Source organism: Phocoena phocoena, chromosome 11 (assembly GCF_963924675.1).
Source record: "Phocoena phocoena chromosome 11, mPhoPho1.1, whole genome shotgun sequence".
Taxonomy (NCBI): Eukaryota; Metazoa; Chordata; class Mammalia; order Artiodactyla; family Phocoenidae; genus Phocoena; species Phocoena phocoena.
The window spans coordinates 40341246-40359495 of record NC_089229.1 but is presented as its reverse complement, the minus strand read 5'-3'; the positions used below and the strand labels follow the sequence as shown (position 1 = coordinate 40359495).

Sequence of the window (18250 nt, the reverse complement as noted above, 5' to 3'; positions counted from 1 at the left end):
AAGGGATCTACTACCCTTCTCAAGATGAGAGAGGACCACAATAGAATCTAATGGCCCTATTTTTCCAAAGTCACCCGGTGATTCTTCTTTACCAAATTCAATTCAAACTTCTCCCCCTCCCCTGCCCCCTTCAGCTCCACCACCTCCTCCTCTCCCCCCACCTCTCTCTCCCTCTTTTGATCCGTATATACTAAATTGCTTTAATTGATCCCCTCTTTCTAGAAATTGTTCCGATTTTCATGATTTTCATTCTCTCCTTGTCTCCTTCCTACCCTCTAGTAAGCTGCTGCTCAGTGCCTTTCACTGACTGTTTTTCCGTCACCTTCCAGTAAATGAAAATATCCCCCAACATTCTTTTCTCTCCCACTTCTGTTCTCATCTGGATAACTCCCTTGTTTCAACTTGTATTGGCTCCAATTGGACAGTATTGGCTGTGCCCACTCTTCCATATGGTAGGCATTTCTATTAGCTTATAAGTATGTTTTCATTAGCATACTAAATATACATGTTTAGGAATGCCAATTTCAATTCTTGTATATTTGTGATGTATCTGTGAAAATATATCACAAATCCATCTTCTTTCATCCATCTCTACTACCATTACCCTCCCACCCAAATAAACACTCTGTCATTTACTTGGACTATTGCAATTGTTTACTAACTGCTTGATTTACAACTTGCATTAAATCCCCCTTCTCTCTCTGCCTCTTTATCCTTGCACCTCATGGAAATAGAATGTCTTCTATTCATTCATAATTCTTCTTTCATAATTAAAAGCTGACCACATTAAAATCCTGCAGTGTTTCCCCACTGCTTTCTGCTCTAGGTCAAAAATCTTCCCATACTTCTACTATTTCTCTTGAGTCCCACAGTGTCTCTTGGCTTCAGCAATTTCAGTATCTCTTGACTGGTTTCTCTTCCTCCTTTGCAATATACTTACCACACTTTCAAATCATGATTCTGACTACATCACTCAGATCCCCAGAATAGTCAATGTTTCTTCACTGTCAGTAGGAAAAGTCCAGTAGTCTTACCAACCATTCAAGGTTGCAAACTTTCCTTTCCAATTTATTTACCACTCTTTCACAAAACATATACTACTGGGTTTTTCCTACATGGATATCATATTTTTGTGTTTCGGCCTTTGTTCTTCTCCATCTATGAAGAAAGCTCTTCTTCCATTTTTAAGCATCACAGTATTACCTAATCTTTAAAATAAAAGGTTAATAGCAAATAATACTGCCACCACAAAGTCTTTCCCAGAAGCTACAAGTAATCTTTACATGCTCTGAACAAAATCTTTAGTGTATATTCTTTTGAGGTAACGTATTAGTTTTCACTGTGAATTTTAGTTATCTATATACATGCCTAACCTATTCTGGGCAGTAAGCATCTTGAATGTGTTTTCCATTTCTAATTAATCATCCTGTCCTTCACATGTATGTTTCCTGAGATAAATAAATTTCTCTACCCTGGGGAAAACAACAACATATGAATGGTGCACATGTTTATGTAGCAAAATCCAAATTCCTCTGCATGGATTCAAAGTCTTTTCGATTTCCCCTTTCATTGAGATCACTACTGCCATGGACCATTTCTCTTGCAAAAGCAGAACACCAATATTTTTCCCAACACATCACACACTCGTATCTTCCACCTCTTACGCTTTACTCTTTATTCTTCAATTATACCTCCTGCCCTCATACCCTATAGTTCTATGAACCTTAAATCTGGATTAGATGCCTCTCTTTAGTTTTTCTATAGTGTTTTATGCATTTCAGTTATCACATTGCCTTCAGACTTACTTGTTGGCCTGCCTTTCTATCAACTCTAATGCCTGAATATAAAAGTAATCTCTAAATCCTTGGTGCCAGAGTACCTGGCACATAGTAGGCGCTTGCTAAAGCTGTGTTGAAAGAGTAAAAAACTACATACTTTTTTTTTTTTTTTTTTTTTTAAAAACTACATACTTATCATTTGGAATTCTATTCATTATTCAAGATCCATCATGAAATTGTTTTTTAACCCTGCTCAAGATGTACAAATGGAAAATGTCATTGTAAATATGCAAATATTATGGAAATGCTCTTACTGATTAGGATAATTCTAAGAAATCTAATTATATTTCTGGCCTACCCATCTGTGAGAGCAATCAGTGAACTGGTTATCATATTTAGATTAAAAGCTATTAGAAAGGAATAATATCTGTAAAGAACCAAGGGGCTTAATAAATGCTAAATGCTAATGTCACTTAACCTAATGAAATATAACACATTTTGTCTGTTGTTATAAATTACAACAATTGCAAGCAGATAATAAATAAATAACAAATCAACCAACCACAGTTTTATTTGAGTCCCAGGGCTGTATTTTCAGATGCACCTCATCAAAATGAATTGGAATTAAAATATTTAAAGTCTTATTGGAAACTTAGGGGTGCCATTTTGGATTTAGTCTATACTTGAAATTATAAGGTTTGCTAAAATCCATCTTTATCATTGTAATACCAAAAACAAGAATGAATCTCAGTATTTGTGGTTTATCCTAAGAGCTCATATCCAGAATTCTTTTTTTTTTCACTTTTCTTCCAGGGAGAAAACAACTGAGGAGTGTGTCCTTGTGTTTACAGCTTTATATTTACTTCAGGTGTCCTGTACTGGCTTTTCTCTTTCCTTTAAAAGTGTATCCTCTCAACATTGTATGTTTTTTTGCTTTGTAGAGTAAGGTTTTATATCAATGGAATGATCTGTGAGTTTTAATCAAAGAACCTGGATGGACGACAAAATGTATCATTCCTAAACTATGAATTGCTTTCCATTGGTATAAATTTCTCATTAACATATTTGTTTTTTTTTTTTAAAGGAATTGCAGCAATATCTAGCTAACCTGGCTGAACAATGCAGTGCGGATAATAATGGTGTAGAGCTTCCAGTTGTAATAATTCTTGATAATCTTCATCATGTGGGCTCTTTGAGTGATATCTTCAATGGTTTTCTCAACTGTAAATACAATAAATGGTATGCTTGTGAAATATTTCGAGTGATAAGATATGAAAAAATGGTGATCAAATATGCATTCTTGTGCCTTTATACCTTTTAAGACGTATAGTGGATGCTATTAATTTGAGAAGCCTTCATTACTATTATACCATATTTCCAAAGAACCTCTATGTGTTCATTAGAACATCTGTTTATTCATTCAACAATTGCGTCTCAGGCACTTCTATGGCAACATTACTTACTTGATGATGTTAACTTCTACAGGTATGCTGGAAGTCTGGGAGACCATTATCAATGATGGAATGTTTGAATCAGGGAAATTAAGAACTAGAACGAAGCTATAGAGCTCTTGTTTCACTCTTAGTCCATTTAAAGTTTAAATTCAGCCTTCCTATAGAAATAATTTTAATACATTCAGATATACCTCTCTCCACTAGTGATTCTAATTTTTAACTATTTACATGAAAGAAAAGGTTAAAGTAGGGTATAAAAAAAATCTGAAAACCCACTTAAGATTCACTATAGTATGGCCTCTAAAAAAGGACATATAAGAACAACAACATAAATGTTAGCTTTAATGGTGCAAGTAACCCAGTTATCTCTGCTAGAGATTTTTTAAATGTTAAAAATTAATCAGCATAAAATAAATATTGAAACAAGAATATAAATTCTTTCATGTTATTAAGAACCTTTGAAATAATTATGAAACAAAAGAAAAAATTAATGAATTAGATTATAAGCACAAGAATCATAAGATGTTGGAGTAGAGTGAGATCACTGTGATTATTCTATCTAATCTTTTCATTTCATAGATGAGAAAACTTGGGATTAGAGAGGGAAAATGATTTGCTTAGGATGCCAGATCTGAAATTAGAACCCCAAATCTTAATTTCCAGTTCAGTGATCTTTGTCATTTTCCAACCAAACACTACAGAATTACCCTTTTACAGCCTAATGTTAAAATGGAAAAATCCATATTTATCTAAATTGTTTTTGCAGACAATTTTAATGTATTAATCTCTTTTACCTTTAGTACATATAAATTTTCTTTTTTTTCTCCAGTCCATATATTATTGGAACAATGAATCAGGGAGTTTCTTCATCACCAAATCTAGAGCTGCATCACAATTTCAGGTGAAGATAAATTGAATTTTTTTCATATTGTCTCTTTTCTGTTTGCTTTTGGTTATTGTTTTTTCCAATTGTACATTGAGAAATCCTGCCAGTGGTGACCTGGGGTGTGAAAATAATTCTCACTTCTTCTGACACTCTTTCTCAAGCAGACATTTTGTGGTCCTCAACCTGTAATCAGAAGTGTTTCTTTCAAAAAGAAGAAAAAAGAAATGTTTTTTCTGCTCACTATGTCACTGGCTAAAGTAGAGCACCTTTTTTCTAAGTGTGAGAAATGTGAAGACAGTTCCTATTTCAGGATTTGTGATTCTCCTACAGAAGAGTGCTCAGCCTGTACATGCCCACTCACTGCTGTGACGCACATAAGCTTCTCTTTAGCTCAAGATGAAAAGTTAGTTACAGTATAGCTCTAATGCTAATAGACCTTCTCATCCCTTTGATCATTAACATATGGCCACCAATTAAATTAGGAACATTATTACTTTATATTGGAAAGAGAATCACTGTGGACTTAAAGTTTAATTTATGTAAAAGTTTAATTTATATAAAGATTTCTGAGTTTTGGGGTTTTTTCTCTCTTTTTGTAGGTGGGTACTATGTGCAAACCACACAGAACCAGTAAAAGGCTTTTTAGGCAGATATCTTCGAAGGAAACTGATAGAGATGGAAATTGAAAGGAACATACGCAATAATGACCTAGTCAAAATTATAGATTGGATTCCTAAGACATGGCATCATCTCAACAGTTTTTTGGAAACACACAGTTCTTCTGATGTTACCATCGGTGAGTTCCAAAATTGCAATATGCCATTTTCCAGGAACTACGAGTACGTGGTAAAGATGGCCAGATTGGAGGGCAGAAAATAACAAGTGAAGCTGATGTTTTTCAAGCTTCCAGAGATTTAAGTTTTCATTTTTTTTTCCTTCTGAAAGTTTGCCTTCTTCCAAGCTTTGCATAAATATTTCTAATTAGATTTATTTTGTCTGACTATTATGGTTTACTAAGATTTTACTGACATCGAATAAGTTTAATATAGACAAATATCTAAAAATCAGATAACCATTTGAAATAAATTGTATCTGTTTAGAGTACCTTTTTTTATGCTAAAAACAAATATTAGCTTATGGCTCATATCAAATATAGCTGTGAGAGAAGATTTTAGTTAGAGGTAATTTAAGTGTTTTACATATTTCATGAAGACAAAATGGTTTGAATTATTTTCTTGAGTTGGCATAAAGATGTTTGTTTTTGTATTCCTTCTTAAATTGCACGAAAAAAATGTCCCTTTCCCATTGCGGTGGATCATAAAGACATACTCACTAAAGACACAGTGTAAATTAGAAAGAAAAATTCTCTATTTGTGATCAGAAGACCGAGGCAGAGACCCACTTCTGCAAATAATGACATATTTTATATTTAACAGTTCATTCCAGCATAGTTTTGTCGTTTGTAAAATGGGGCAGATTGACCGGATTATGACCTTTAAGGTTTCTCCTAATGCTAAAATGTTACATTTTAGATTAAGGTTTTAGTGTAAAAAGAAAGGAGGGTCCTGGAGATTGGGTCTTCAGTGAAACACACTTTAATATAATCAAACTAGCCAAGATTATAATTTTCTAAGAATCCTATAAGAAACATGCCCCCCAAATGGTGTCTAAATATGGGTTCTTAAAAATGTTTTGTTATTTGTTTCTTCTCAGGTCCTCGACTTTTCCTTCCTTGCCCCATGGATGTAGAAGGTTCTAGAGTATGGTTCATGGATCTCTGGAACTATTCTTTGGTACCTTATATTCTGGAGGCAGTGAGAGAAGGTCTGCAGGTATAGTACTCAATTTTCTTTACTGTTTTTAAAAACTAAGTGAAAAAAATCATCCTTTAAAAGCAAAAATAATTCATTTCTCTGAGTATTTGTGCAGAAAAATAAGGCATGAACTATATAAATATAGTGGTAAAGTTTCAAAGAACAAATAGTATACACTACTTTTTTTCTGTTCTGAGAATAAATATGTAGGAGAAAGAGAAAGCACAGTTATTCTAACAAGTACACATTGAAGGCCAAATTTATTGCCATAGGTGTTTACAGACCTGTTTTTTTTTTTAATATTTATTTATTTATTTATTGGCTGCACTGGGTCTTAGTTGCAGCACCCGGGATTTTCGTTGCGGCACGTGGGCTCTCTGTTACAGTGCGCAGGCTTCTCTCTAGTTGTGGCACGCAGGGTCATTAGTTGTGACGCGAGGACTCTCTAGTTGTGGCACATGGGCTTAGTTGCCCTGCAGCATGTGGGATCTTAGTTCCCTGACCAGGGATCGAACCAGCGTCCCCTGCATTGTAAGATGGATTCTCAACCACTGGACCACCAGGGAAGTCCCCAGACCTGTGCTTATTGGATAGCTAGTTAATTGCACAGTTCTACATCTTATAAGAAAGGCATGTTTATATGGACCTTGATCATTTATTCTCTTCTTATCTAATCTGCAACAAGTAGTTTTTGCTTATAGTTTCCTTGCTTCGGGATATTTCTTTTTTGAAACCCTTTAACGTCACTTGTAAGATCCTTTACTATTTATGAGAGTGCTCTAAATCTAAGGCATTTGACTTTTTAAAATCTATGGCAGGCGGGTTTAGGAGCGCCCCTGCTGTCCCTGTCATCCACCCCTTCTATTTACTCTTCACTAAGAAGTCAAAATATATCACTAATAAGAAAACCCTTTTTCTTCAATAAAATGTATCATCCCTTTTCCATCACTCTTGATTTTTCCTTATATTGAAGTTGAAATTTCATGAAATTGTAGAATTATAAAACTTACGTGTGAATATTTTAAGATTGATATTGTATAATTACCAAACTTGTGGCAGAAAAATCCAGTCATCTTTACAATAACTTAGCTAAGGTTTAGGTAGTATTTTGCTTAGGCATCTCTATTTCTGGTTATCACAACTGCTGCTAGAATTACGATATACTTCATGCTTTTCACATTTTGTCATCTGCAATACTGTGTTAAGTCTTTATTTTACTGTCTAAAAAAACTGGTTTTCTACTTTACTTCATTTTGCTTCCTTTTACCATCATGCTTTCCTCATCTAGTAGAAGGGCATGGCAGTGATTTAGAACTATCATATTATGAGGGTGTTCTGAGAATTCAGAGGTAATGATCCTAGAGAATGCTGTCAATTGGTTCTAATCCATATTTAAATAACTCAATTTCATATTTTTAAGGGTATAAGTCAAACTAGCCCCAGAAAGTGTCTCCAACAAAATTAAAGACTGTACCAAAGGTTTTTATTTTTCAAGTATAACATAGCACATGTGAGGATTCCTCTAAAACTATTATGCTATCTCAGATGTGAGTTGGGTCTCTTGATTTCAACCATTTTTACCAAAATATATATATATATTTTTTTTTTTAATGAAAATGTATTTAAAATATTCAGTCATAATTTTAGAATAAATATTTAAATGAATTATTTGTTCTCTAGATACTATTTCAGTATTAAAAAACTATGATCCAAATTTTTATATATGAAATTCTCCTTATTTCGTATTCATTTGCTAATATCTAGAAAGAATTAGAAGCATTTTAAAAACTCAAAAACCACGATACCTAAAAATCCTTAGATCTCATTTTTTTAACTACATAGTGTTTTTAATATTTAAGTCAATATTATTTATAAAACACTGTCCTGAGAATTATCATACGATAAAGCTTCCATTTAAACAAAGGCATAATCACTAAGGTAATACCAGTTTCCCAAACTGAGAGATACTTCAAAAAAAATTTTTGAGGAGAGATTAAAAGATCTCAAGTTTTATGCTGTGGTTCTAGATGTTTAGTAGTAGGTTAGTGTGAAAGCTGGTTCAACCATGATGTAGGGAGTAGCTGGGTGTTGGTGGGGATTGGTGGCAGGAGGCAGGAGGAATTCAGCACTTGGAGAGAAAAAGGAAAACCCTTTGGTGAGTAGAGAGTTCTCATTGCTACTGAAGGATACGCTGGACCAGAAGTCTGTTGGCAGATGATGTTCTTGGGATGGTCCATATGTGACTTCTGGAGGAACAGGAAAAAAAGGAATCACACATGTCATGAACCATTTCCTTGGATATCCTGGCAACAAAGAACTATGAATTGGAACAAGAGGTGGAAAAACAAAGCATGGTTACAAAGATGAAAATCTGAGTTGAGAGGAACAGAAAAAGCTCTCTTCAAATGAAGGCAGATACTTTGATGGGGAACCGTATGGGGAATACACTTTACCAGATGTTCTAGTTGAAAAAAAACACTGATGATGCACTGGATTCCAATGTTTATTCTGATGATTCTATCTTTCTTGAAACGTCAACAATCAGATTATCTCCTTCTGAATGTTTATATTTCATTTCTTTCAATTCTTCTTCTATAGCATCTATTTTACTCTGGAATATAGAATTGAGCCTGTTTAGCTTTCTATTGGTCGCCCCCAGTTTTGCTGTCCTTGATGATTCTTTAAAGGCTGACATCTGTTGATTCTACTAGACTTCCATATTTTTTTGGTAACATTTCCTTTCCAAGAATTATATGCTTTCCTTCAATTAGTTTAAGTTGTATAGCAAGCTATGTTTTACATCCTCTATAAAGTAGATTTTTAACTGAGAGAAATTTTCTGCTCTAGAAGAAGAGAACTATTAAAAAAAAAAAAGAAAGAAAACTAACCATTGCCACCCCTACCATCATCCCCTAAACAAATGCACAGCTATCAAGACCTGAATTTTTTTTTGTCTTAAGACAAGCTGCCACAATGTCATACAACTTCTCCAGGAGAAACTCAAAAGACAGTTCCAAGGCAGCCATGGGCTTTCATGGCCTCAATGTCCGCCATTTTGCTTTTGTCTCACTGAACCACAAGAAGCCACATAGAACACTTAACACGGTGTTCTGTGCCATCCACGACCAAGATGTGTATACACCTAGTAACCAGGATTGCCCTCAGTGGAGTAGGAGAGTCCATTAAAGAACTAGCGTACCCATGTTACTGTCCTCTTCTCTTAATTTTACCTTTTCTTTCTGTGCCCCTGTGGCTTATACTTTTTTATTTTTTTTACCAAGTCCCATCAACCTCTTTCTCCTCAGTGTGCCCTTCCCAGTTTGGTTTTGGCTTTGCGTTCAGCTTAAAAATTCTTTAACATCGCTTGGATTCATCTGCCCTCTACTCCACTGCCAGTACTTTAACCAGGCTTTATAATCTCTTTCTATTAATTTTCTCCCTCCATATGAGTTTTGACAAATCTTTCATTTCCCATGATTCTCCTCTTTTACTAGTGGCCTTATAAAAAATATCTAAAAAGAGTTTTAATGGGAAGCAGTGAGATTATAGAGGAAGTTAATCTGAGGGAAATGGTTGTCGGAGAAAAGATTCTTATTTTCAAGGAAAATTTGAGTAGAATGAAGTGGACAGAGAAAAGAAGTCTCTTTTATTCACCATCTTTCCAAAGTGCACTTTAGTAAAGAAAGCTATTTAGTGTCTAGCTTTTTAATTTCTCCATTACTGGAACTTTCCTTTCTCAATGATGAGCTTCCTTTTAGTTTGTAAAATTACTAACAAAGATAAATGGGGCAGCCATTTCTTCATGTATTTAAAATAAAGCTCCTTCATGCTCTCCTCCAAATGTTGATAACCTATCCCAAATGTTCAGCTTTATTTTGTCTCAAGCTTTATTTTGTCTAGCCTTCAAGTTTTAAGTGAACTATATAGAGAGATATATGTTTAAAATCTGGAAAATTGTGTATGGACACTTCATTCCCCTGAGTCCCATAGGAACTCAGTGTGCAAAGGAATCAATCAATTAGTAGTCACCTTTTGTACTGAATAGAAATGCATTTTATATGTGCTAAATTTGTGATCACTTTTTAGATGTATGGGAAACGAGCACCCTGGGAAGATCCCTCAAAGTGGGTGCTTGATACATACCCATGGAGCTCAGCATCTTTGCCTCAGGAGGGCCCAGCATTACTTCAGTTGAGACCAGAAGATGTTGGGTATGAGGGCTGCATATCCACAAAGGAAGCTACAACCTCAAAGCACATTCCACAAACTGACACAGAGGGGGATCCCCTGGTAAGAAGCTGATGTTTGGTTCTTCCTATATAATCTTGACTATAGTGTGCGGTCATTAGTATTTATGCATCAGAGACATTAGTTATCCTAGGTAATATTTGAAACTGTCCTGATGTTGGTACTCAGTTTTAAAATTTTTACCTTTGGCCTACTTTCATTGGGTGAAACTCTTAAAATGAAAGACCAAACTCATATGCTTAAAAATAATCAAAAAACACTGAAATCAGGCTGAACTCTGCGGCCATAAGTTTTCTTTTATTATGCAGAAAATTGTGTAAATAAGTCAATAGATTTTAAACATTCAGTACTCAATTCATTAGGTATGTAAGAGAAAACTGAATTTTGTTCTAAAATGAAAGAAACCAAAAGAATATAATCTAATGTATGCTTGAAGAACTAAAGAATGTTTTACACGTATCTGACTAAATTTAGAATTAGTCCTCTATTGGCAACAGTAGGGAAGAATAAACTGACTTGAGATCAAAGGGACGTTATTCTCTGCCTTGCTCAGTTTGCAATCATGAAAGGCTTAATATAAGTCAGTAAAACTCCAAAGTATGAGTACTCTGAAAATATTAAGTACATGACAGGAAAATGACTTTATTTTTGTATGTATATTTTATATTTAGAGATGACTTTCCATAGATTGGTATCAAACGTAATGTGTTTGTTAGCTTACTATTCTCTGACTAAAGGGATCACTGGGAAACCAATACAGAAAGAAGACATGCTGAGATAAAGGTCATTATGTTACTTGAAACAAACAAAAAAGGAAATGATTAAAATCATAATCTATAACTATACCTAAAGACAGAAAATGACTTGCTATCTTGTGGAATACCCTTATACCAACAACCCCGACATGTATATGTCATCATCATTTCAGCTGATCATTCTGAATATTTGGGGGTTTATATGTGAACCACCTGATAAAGTTTCATGATTTTTTCCCCAACAAAATGGACACACACAGAAGATTTTGCATACTGTTTCAGGAAGTTCCATAAAGTCACAGAGATATAAACATTGACCTACTTAGAGCCCAGGGATCTCTTATTTAGGACTTTTGATCTAGGCTATAAACTTCTTAAGGGCCTGGAGTTGTATTTTTATGACAAGTATCTGGCCCTTTAGCTCATACGTAGCTAGAAATCAACAGTGGTGGTGGAATTGGTTTGAATTCTGCCTAATTGTGAGCAGACACTAAGTAATTCCTGATAGGATGATTAAAATGTAATAGAGTAAAATTAAGCCTTAGAGGACAAATATGGGTTATTTCCTCTGAATTTTTTATAAATTCCAGTTCTCCTTTTGCAGATTTTAATACAGTTCCTGATAAAGGTGAGGTGTTTATAAGGTTTGTTTTCAGGGTTACTCTACAGAGTATGGGACATTTAAGGGATGTCTTAAATTTTCCCAATTCCCATAGTCCTGGTCAGCTAAACCCATTAATCACTCCTTTCCCTGGCTCAGAATGCTCTTGTCTTCTAGCATGGAAAAGAGATCGGGATCTCCACATTTTGAATGAGAATTTGGGTAAAAAATATCTCTGATTCCTAACCTGCTGCTCACCTAAACATCTTAAGGAACAAGGGGTTATGATACCTGACATGTTAAATGACAAAAACCTTATCATCTAAAAATCTTTGAATTAGGCACATTCTGATAGAGAAGTAAGTACCTCTCCGCATTTATTGCTCTATATTTTTATAATTATTGACATAGGTAAAAACATATTTGCAGTCCAATCTAAATCAGAAAAAAATCTACTATTTAATGTCAGTAATATATTTTTGAATCTGAACACGGATGCAAGTGTTTGGCACATCTCACAGTGTTTAAATATATAATGTGTATTCATCATCAACAAACTCATTAATTTCATTCATTCAGTAAATATTAGTAAATAATAAGTATGTACTCAAGGCTAAGACCTGGTGATCAGAAAATAAATTAGATCTCATTTCTGATCTTAGGAAGCTCACAGTCCAGCCGTGGAGAGAGACATGTATATATATAAATTATAGTAAAATAATGATAGAAGTATATCCTAGATAGATATATCCTAGATAGAGTTGTGAGTCTGTTGAGGAAGTGATTAGGAGAAAGCTCCAGAGGAGGAAAGGCTTGAGCTAGGTCTGGAAGGATGAATAGAAACTCATCATGGGGTTGGGTAGGGAAGATCCAAAATTAAGAAAATAGCACGTGAAACGTGATGGAACAGTACAGTAAAAATAATGAGTTTAGGGAGCTGTATACAAATTGTTGGGATTAGAACAAAAGGGACGGGAGGAATTACAGCTACAGAAGTCTGCAATTGTAAAATCATGTGAAGCCTTGTTTATCTGGTAGGAAGTTAAAATTTTATCACACAGACAATGGGGAGCCACCAAAGGTTTTTGAGCAAGGGACTACCTCATTAGATTTGCAGTTTATAAAGATCGCCTTGATAATAGAATAGAGGGCAGATTAAAGGAGAGAGGATGGAGGCTGGGAGACTAGCAGACGTGTAAATACCAGGGATGATAAGGACCTGATGGAGGTGTTACAAATGTAAGACGTTATATTTCTGACCCTGGGTATGGGAAAGAAGGAAGGGGGAAGAGAGGAGGGAAATACTTTTGTAGAGAATAATGATCTATCCGAGTGACTACTGAATGGTATGGACCCTTACCTCCCTCTTGTAATCTCCTTTGACTTGAATGTACAAAGCAACCCTATGAGAAGGCAGAGTAAAGCCTTCATATGTATTTATTATGAATCTGAGATTCTGAACTTATTCTAATAGAACATATTTACTATATGGCACCATTTTCAAAAATTAAGACTTTAATAATACTCTTATTACACGGTAGAACTTTTACAACAGTCAGCATTCAAGTGATTTCAAACATTTGTGACTGAGATAGAAGCACAACCCTTGAAACCATTTCTGCCCTTGGAAGGTGCTCAAAACACAATTCTCTTTTACAAATCATCTTCACCCAGATGCTTGAATATACAGCCGGCTACTAACAAGGGAGGGATTGACAAAGGAAAGGAAAAAGAGAATATGAATGTGCATGAAGGTAGGGGTGTGTGTGTGTGTGTGTGTGTGTGTGTGTGTGTGTGTGTATGTATGTATGCCCTCACATGCATGAGAGAGACAGAGAAACGAGAGGAGAGAGAGGGCAAGAGAGAAACAGAATATTGATGGAGACATTTAGCTTTTTGACTTACTGGGTTTAAGAGATTATCACCAACTACTTTAATTTCATATCTTTATGTAGCTAGTTTAATAAATTCAGGGAATTAGACAAAAAATTATATTGAAAAATATTGTCCTGAAGAATATTAAAATGACTTTAAAATGTGCTGTAACTGTAGCTTCTTCGTCAGAAAGGCATCCCTGCTGGAATTGGTAATTACCAGTTTGTCATTTTATTTCACAGGTCTTTTTTGAACACACATTTTACGCTGAGCATACAAGCATGCAGAGCCTAACATATGACTAAGGAATCCTTTTTAGATTTCTCCTTTCTTTGGGATCAGATTCCCTATATTTCTAAGTTGGAAACAAAACCCAAAAAACTTTGATTACATTATGAAATAGCAAAGTTAGCATGCATTAAACAATACAAACATTATTACAGTTTACAGAAAACCTTGATAAGAAAACAACCCTCCCGAAGACATGTGCCATTTTTTCTGTGCTTTCTAAAACTGTTGAACCATTTATTCATGATTCACTTTTAAACAGTCTTTCTTTTTCCATCCCTACCAGTGGATCTGCAGATCTATCAAAATCCAAGCAAGGTGGCTGCCTTTTATTTTCTAATACATGGAAATGCTAGCTGTCTTTCTCCCCAGCTGCTTTCATGCCTACGTCCCTTTTATGAGAACAAACATTGCCATTGTCCTATAAGGCTGGGAAACTTGAGACAGCCGCTCTTGTTCCAGATGGTGGTTGTAGTTTTCAGTGAGTTATCCATCATATTTTAGCCAGACATTCAACAACCACAGAAACTTGACAGTGATTCTTCCCTTCTCCCTGTTCCAACGTTCATGGTCGGCTTCACTTGGTCACCTCTCAAGGTTAGCTCCTAAGCAGCAGATGGGGGGCTCCATTCCACTCCATCCCCACCTCCTCTCCAGGGACCATGTCCAGGAGCCCTTGTGTGCATCTGCCTGTAGGAACATTCAGGACTTTCAGTTGTCATTCAGTGCCTTCTGCTTCTCACCCAAAGAGCTGGGCAGCTTGGTGTACTCTCCAGCCACGAGCCCAGATGTCCAGCTGTGATAGTTTCCTTTCCCCTCTCCCTACTGGAACTGTATTCATTTACAACTGCAAATAAAAGACTTATGCGGAGGCCCTATTTTGTCCTTATGGTTTGCTGCTGTAGTCATGTTTGGGAGAAACCGTTAGGAGCCAGGGGCAACTAGTAAAAATCTAAAATTTTTTTCCATTTCCCTTGGAGGGGATGAGATGGGTCGTCCATGTGGCTCGGGGCCGTGTGTTTTCTGGGACTGGCTTCCTCAATGCATCGTTGCCTCCATCGATGTCTCCTTTTCTTTCTTCAGATGAATATGCTAATGAAACTCCAAGAAGCAGCCAATTACTCGGGAACACAAAGCTGCGACAGTGATAGCACCAGCCACCATGAAGACGTTTTGGATTCGTCTCTTGAATCTACCCTCTAGAGGGTGAAAAAAGTTAGTGGAAAAGACTATGCTTTAGAAAAAAAAAAAAAAGGTTAAAAAGTAAGGTATTTTCACTAAACCACTGACAATGTGAAAGCACCCAGTCCAGGGCCCTGATCCAGGGCCGTGGTCTCCAAGGAGGCAGTAGAACTAAGTTTGAACCGCCAAGATGCTAAATTGACACAGAAGTGTAACTTGCTTTCCTTTCTAGGCATTTTTATATCTGTGGAGTGATGTAAGGCTCCATTACTCAACTGGAAAGGACCCTAATGACAGGGCAACTGAATAGATTGCACATGGGATAGCCAAACTGGACTTTCTGTTTTTCCTCTTTAAAAGTTTACAATGCAGACCTTTTTTTGTTGTTGTTCCTTCCTTTGGTTTCCTCTGAGGGGCTGTTCTCCCCAAGCAGGGTCCACGCCTCTGATCCGTCCAAGCTCCTCTGTGCCACATGGTGCTGGTCACGGAGCCCCAGTAGTGTTTGTGTTGTGCGCTCACCCCATTCCTAAATGAAGAGGCCAGGCCTCCGCAAGCACAAATGGAATTGTGCAACCGCCAGGGGAAACACTGCTGTGACAAGCTGGAGAAGTGCCAGTGTCATTCAACTGCCATGATCACAGGATGTGCTCCACCCACTTTCTAGTGTCTGAGTCACGGGTTTGATAAGGTTGTTTTTACCACCGTGGTCTTTTTAAACCACCTGCCCACTCCCTTAAAAAGAGTTTTATACCAATTATTAGTCAACACTGATAAAAGGCTTTTTTAGGGCTTTATTTGTTTGAGCCTTGTCAGTGAAAAGAAGCAACATTTCCTATGGTGCTGTCTCACTGCCTTAAAACCAATTTCTACAACAGTTTAACAGTTGGTTTAAATCCTAAACCATTGGTGATTTCCACTGTCTTTTCATTTACAACACCGGTTAACGCAGTAGCCTCATCTCTCTCTATTTTTGTGTTTGTTTTTGAAGAAATGGATAGGAGAAAGATCCGTATTTTTACCTTGTGAATAGATTGCTTTGCCTATCCTCCAAAATACTCAAGTAAACCCAGAAACCCTCTTTGACTGTCACTTAAAAGCAAAGCCATGTGGCTAAATTTCATCCAGCTCTAGGGGAAAGAGTTTCAGAAGGCGGGAGATTGTGATTTCTTATCCAGCAGAGCTGGAAGCACTAGATGCGGCATGAAGCACAACGATTCCGCTTTTTTCCCCTATTGTTTTTTTTTTTTTAATTATTATGAGTTTTGAACATGTTGTTTTGATGGATATTGTTGTACATGAGAAATTCAGCATTCGAGAACACTGATGCAGTGAAGTCACTGTGGATGAGGAAGCGTTTATACTGTAAAAGGACGTTAGATTTGCACAGTCTACTGGGTAGGTATTGTAAATAATCATTTTAAAAACTTGCACAAATCGAAATAAACACACACACAAAATTGTATTTTATCCTGTGGGTGTTGAGAGATGTTTCACTTGCTGAGATTTCCTGTACTTTGCAAATACAGAATGCAAACCCTCAACACTGTTATTATCTGGTGTGTTTGTCCTGTATTTACAGTTGTGGTGACCATGCAGGAGCTATCAGTGCTAAAGTGAGCATGCTTCAAAACTGTCCATGAAGCCAATCCATGTTCGGAAAAGTAAAAATGTCTGAAAGTGCATCTGTCGTGACAGGCTTTCAAGAGAGTGCATGGAAACTGATGGGAGTGATTGGAGAAGTTCCCACCACACACAGGGGACAGGTTTGAAATTTATCAACCCAAGGGCTAGGCCATGGTGTAGACTTGTCCCATGCATGTGAAAATGTGCTACTTTCAGGACGTGCAATTGGTGCTACTCTCTGTGACCACCCACGGGTCAGTTGCTATAGAACAATAACAACACGAGACATCTGCGCAGTTGTCAGAATGTCACTCAGTCCATAGGTCCTCCACGGTGCTATTGCCCTAAGGGAAATGGGAACTGAATTTATGCACATAGAATGGTCACCCTGACTTTGAAGCCTCAAACGTGGATCACATCTGTGGTGAAGCATCAATATATGTAGCTGGATGAGTGACTAGTGGCCCTTGTATAATATGTGATCTAAGAAAATTGCTAATCTTTCCCTGCCGTTTTGAGAAACACAGTCCAAACACGGTCATAAACAAATTCCTGCAATACATCCCAGTAGGTCCGCCTAGTTTACAACTTAAACTAGTTTGTGAAACATTTGTCTGTATACATTTTATATTTTGTACATTTTTGATGTAACATATCATGTAAATAGAAACAGTGAGATAAATCATCTGAAAAGTTTTGTAGTCTTTGTAAAGCCCCGACAACAAGTACTTGGTGTCAGTGGACATAACTGGGTGATGTATTTTCTATTGGTTGATTGTTCCTCTAGCTTGTAAACCAGCTTGCATATATTTTTTTGCAAATGTGCACCCTGTATCTGTCTAAATTATTACTTTGCCATTAAAGTGGAATTATTTATTGACAAACAAGGTGTGGCGTGTATATATGGAGAAAATTGAATAATTATGCACCGGAAGTATCAAGCTTTAAACTGTTGCTTGTACTATTAATATGCCATAAGTAGGGATGCATGTGAATTTTTATTTTTCATTCCTTATAGAAAGGACCTCATGGCTTTTAAGTAAGGAAATAAATTGAAGGCACTAGGTATATCTTTTTAAATGAAAAGTATTTATTCAGTGAATATTTTTAGAAAACTCTGACTGAATGGTTATAAAATAAGCATTAATATAAAATAAAATGTCGATATTCAATTAATTATTTGTTTTTATTCCATTAAGTCTTTTTTTTAAGCTTTTAGCTCTAAAGATGCTTTTAACATAAAATAATTTTTCTGGTGGTGCTTTATTTTTAATAGAGATTATAAAAAGAAACAGAACCCCCTTTAAAATGAGAATTTTTTCAAAGCACCTCAGTCTCCAACCCCAGTAATTGGAATGTTTATATGGGTACTCTAAGTAGGGTTTTAATTCTAAAAACAGGAAAATTAGGACAGTTATTGAGCAAAAATATATATATTAGTTAAAATGGGTCTAGTATCCATAATGGATTAAAATTTAGGATATTGGGAAATTTCCACAATTCATCTTATCCAGATAAACGCTGAATTAATGCAAAACTGGAACATAATTCTGACACATGCAACATCAGGCTGCATAAGTGTGAATCCCAACACTGTCATTCTTCTCTGTGTGACCTTGGCCAATTTACTCACCCTCTTTATGCCTAGTTTCCTCACCTATCAAATGATGATCAGAATAATACCCATTTCTCACAGATTACTGTGTTGTTCGGGGGTCAACAGTATTTAAAAAAAATTTTTTAAGA

The 18250-nt window shown here is 36.0% G+C and overlaps 1 protein-coding gene across 2 annotated transcripts in view; it reads left to right on the top strand.

The window, feature by feature from the left end:
- NAV3 (neuron navigator 3) overlaps nt 1-14936 on the top strand; it is a 361382-nt gene extending 346446 nt beyond the window's left edge. Inside the window, exons 34-39 of one of the 2 annotated variants that reach the window (XM_065887341.1) lie at nt 2863-3017; nt 4062-4133; nt 4718-4914; nt 5832-5950; nt 10019-10222; nt 14783-14936. In XM_065887341.1, coding sequence (XP_065743413.1) covers nt 2863-3017; nt 4062-4133; nt 4718-4914; nt 5832-5950; nt 10019-10222; nt 14783-14902 — 867 coding nt within the window. In that variant the 3' untranslated portion in view covers nt 14903-14936. The remainder of the gene's footprint in view (nt 1-2862; nt 3018-4061; nt 4134-4717; nt 4915-5831; nt 5951-10018; nt 10223-14782) is intronic. The other variant, XM_065887340.1, reaches the window with a different exon arrangement.
- Nucleotides 14937-18250: the final 3314 nt, after the last annotated feature.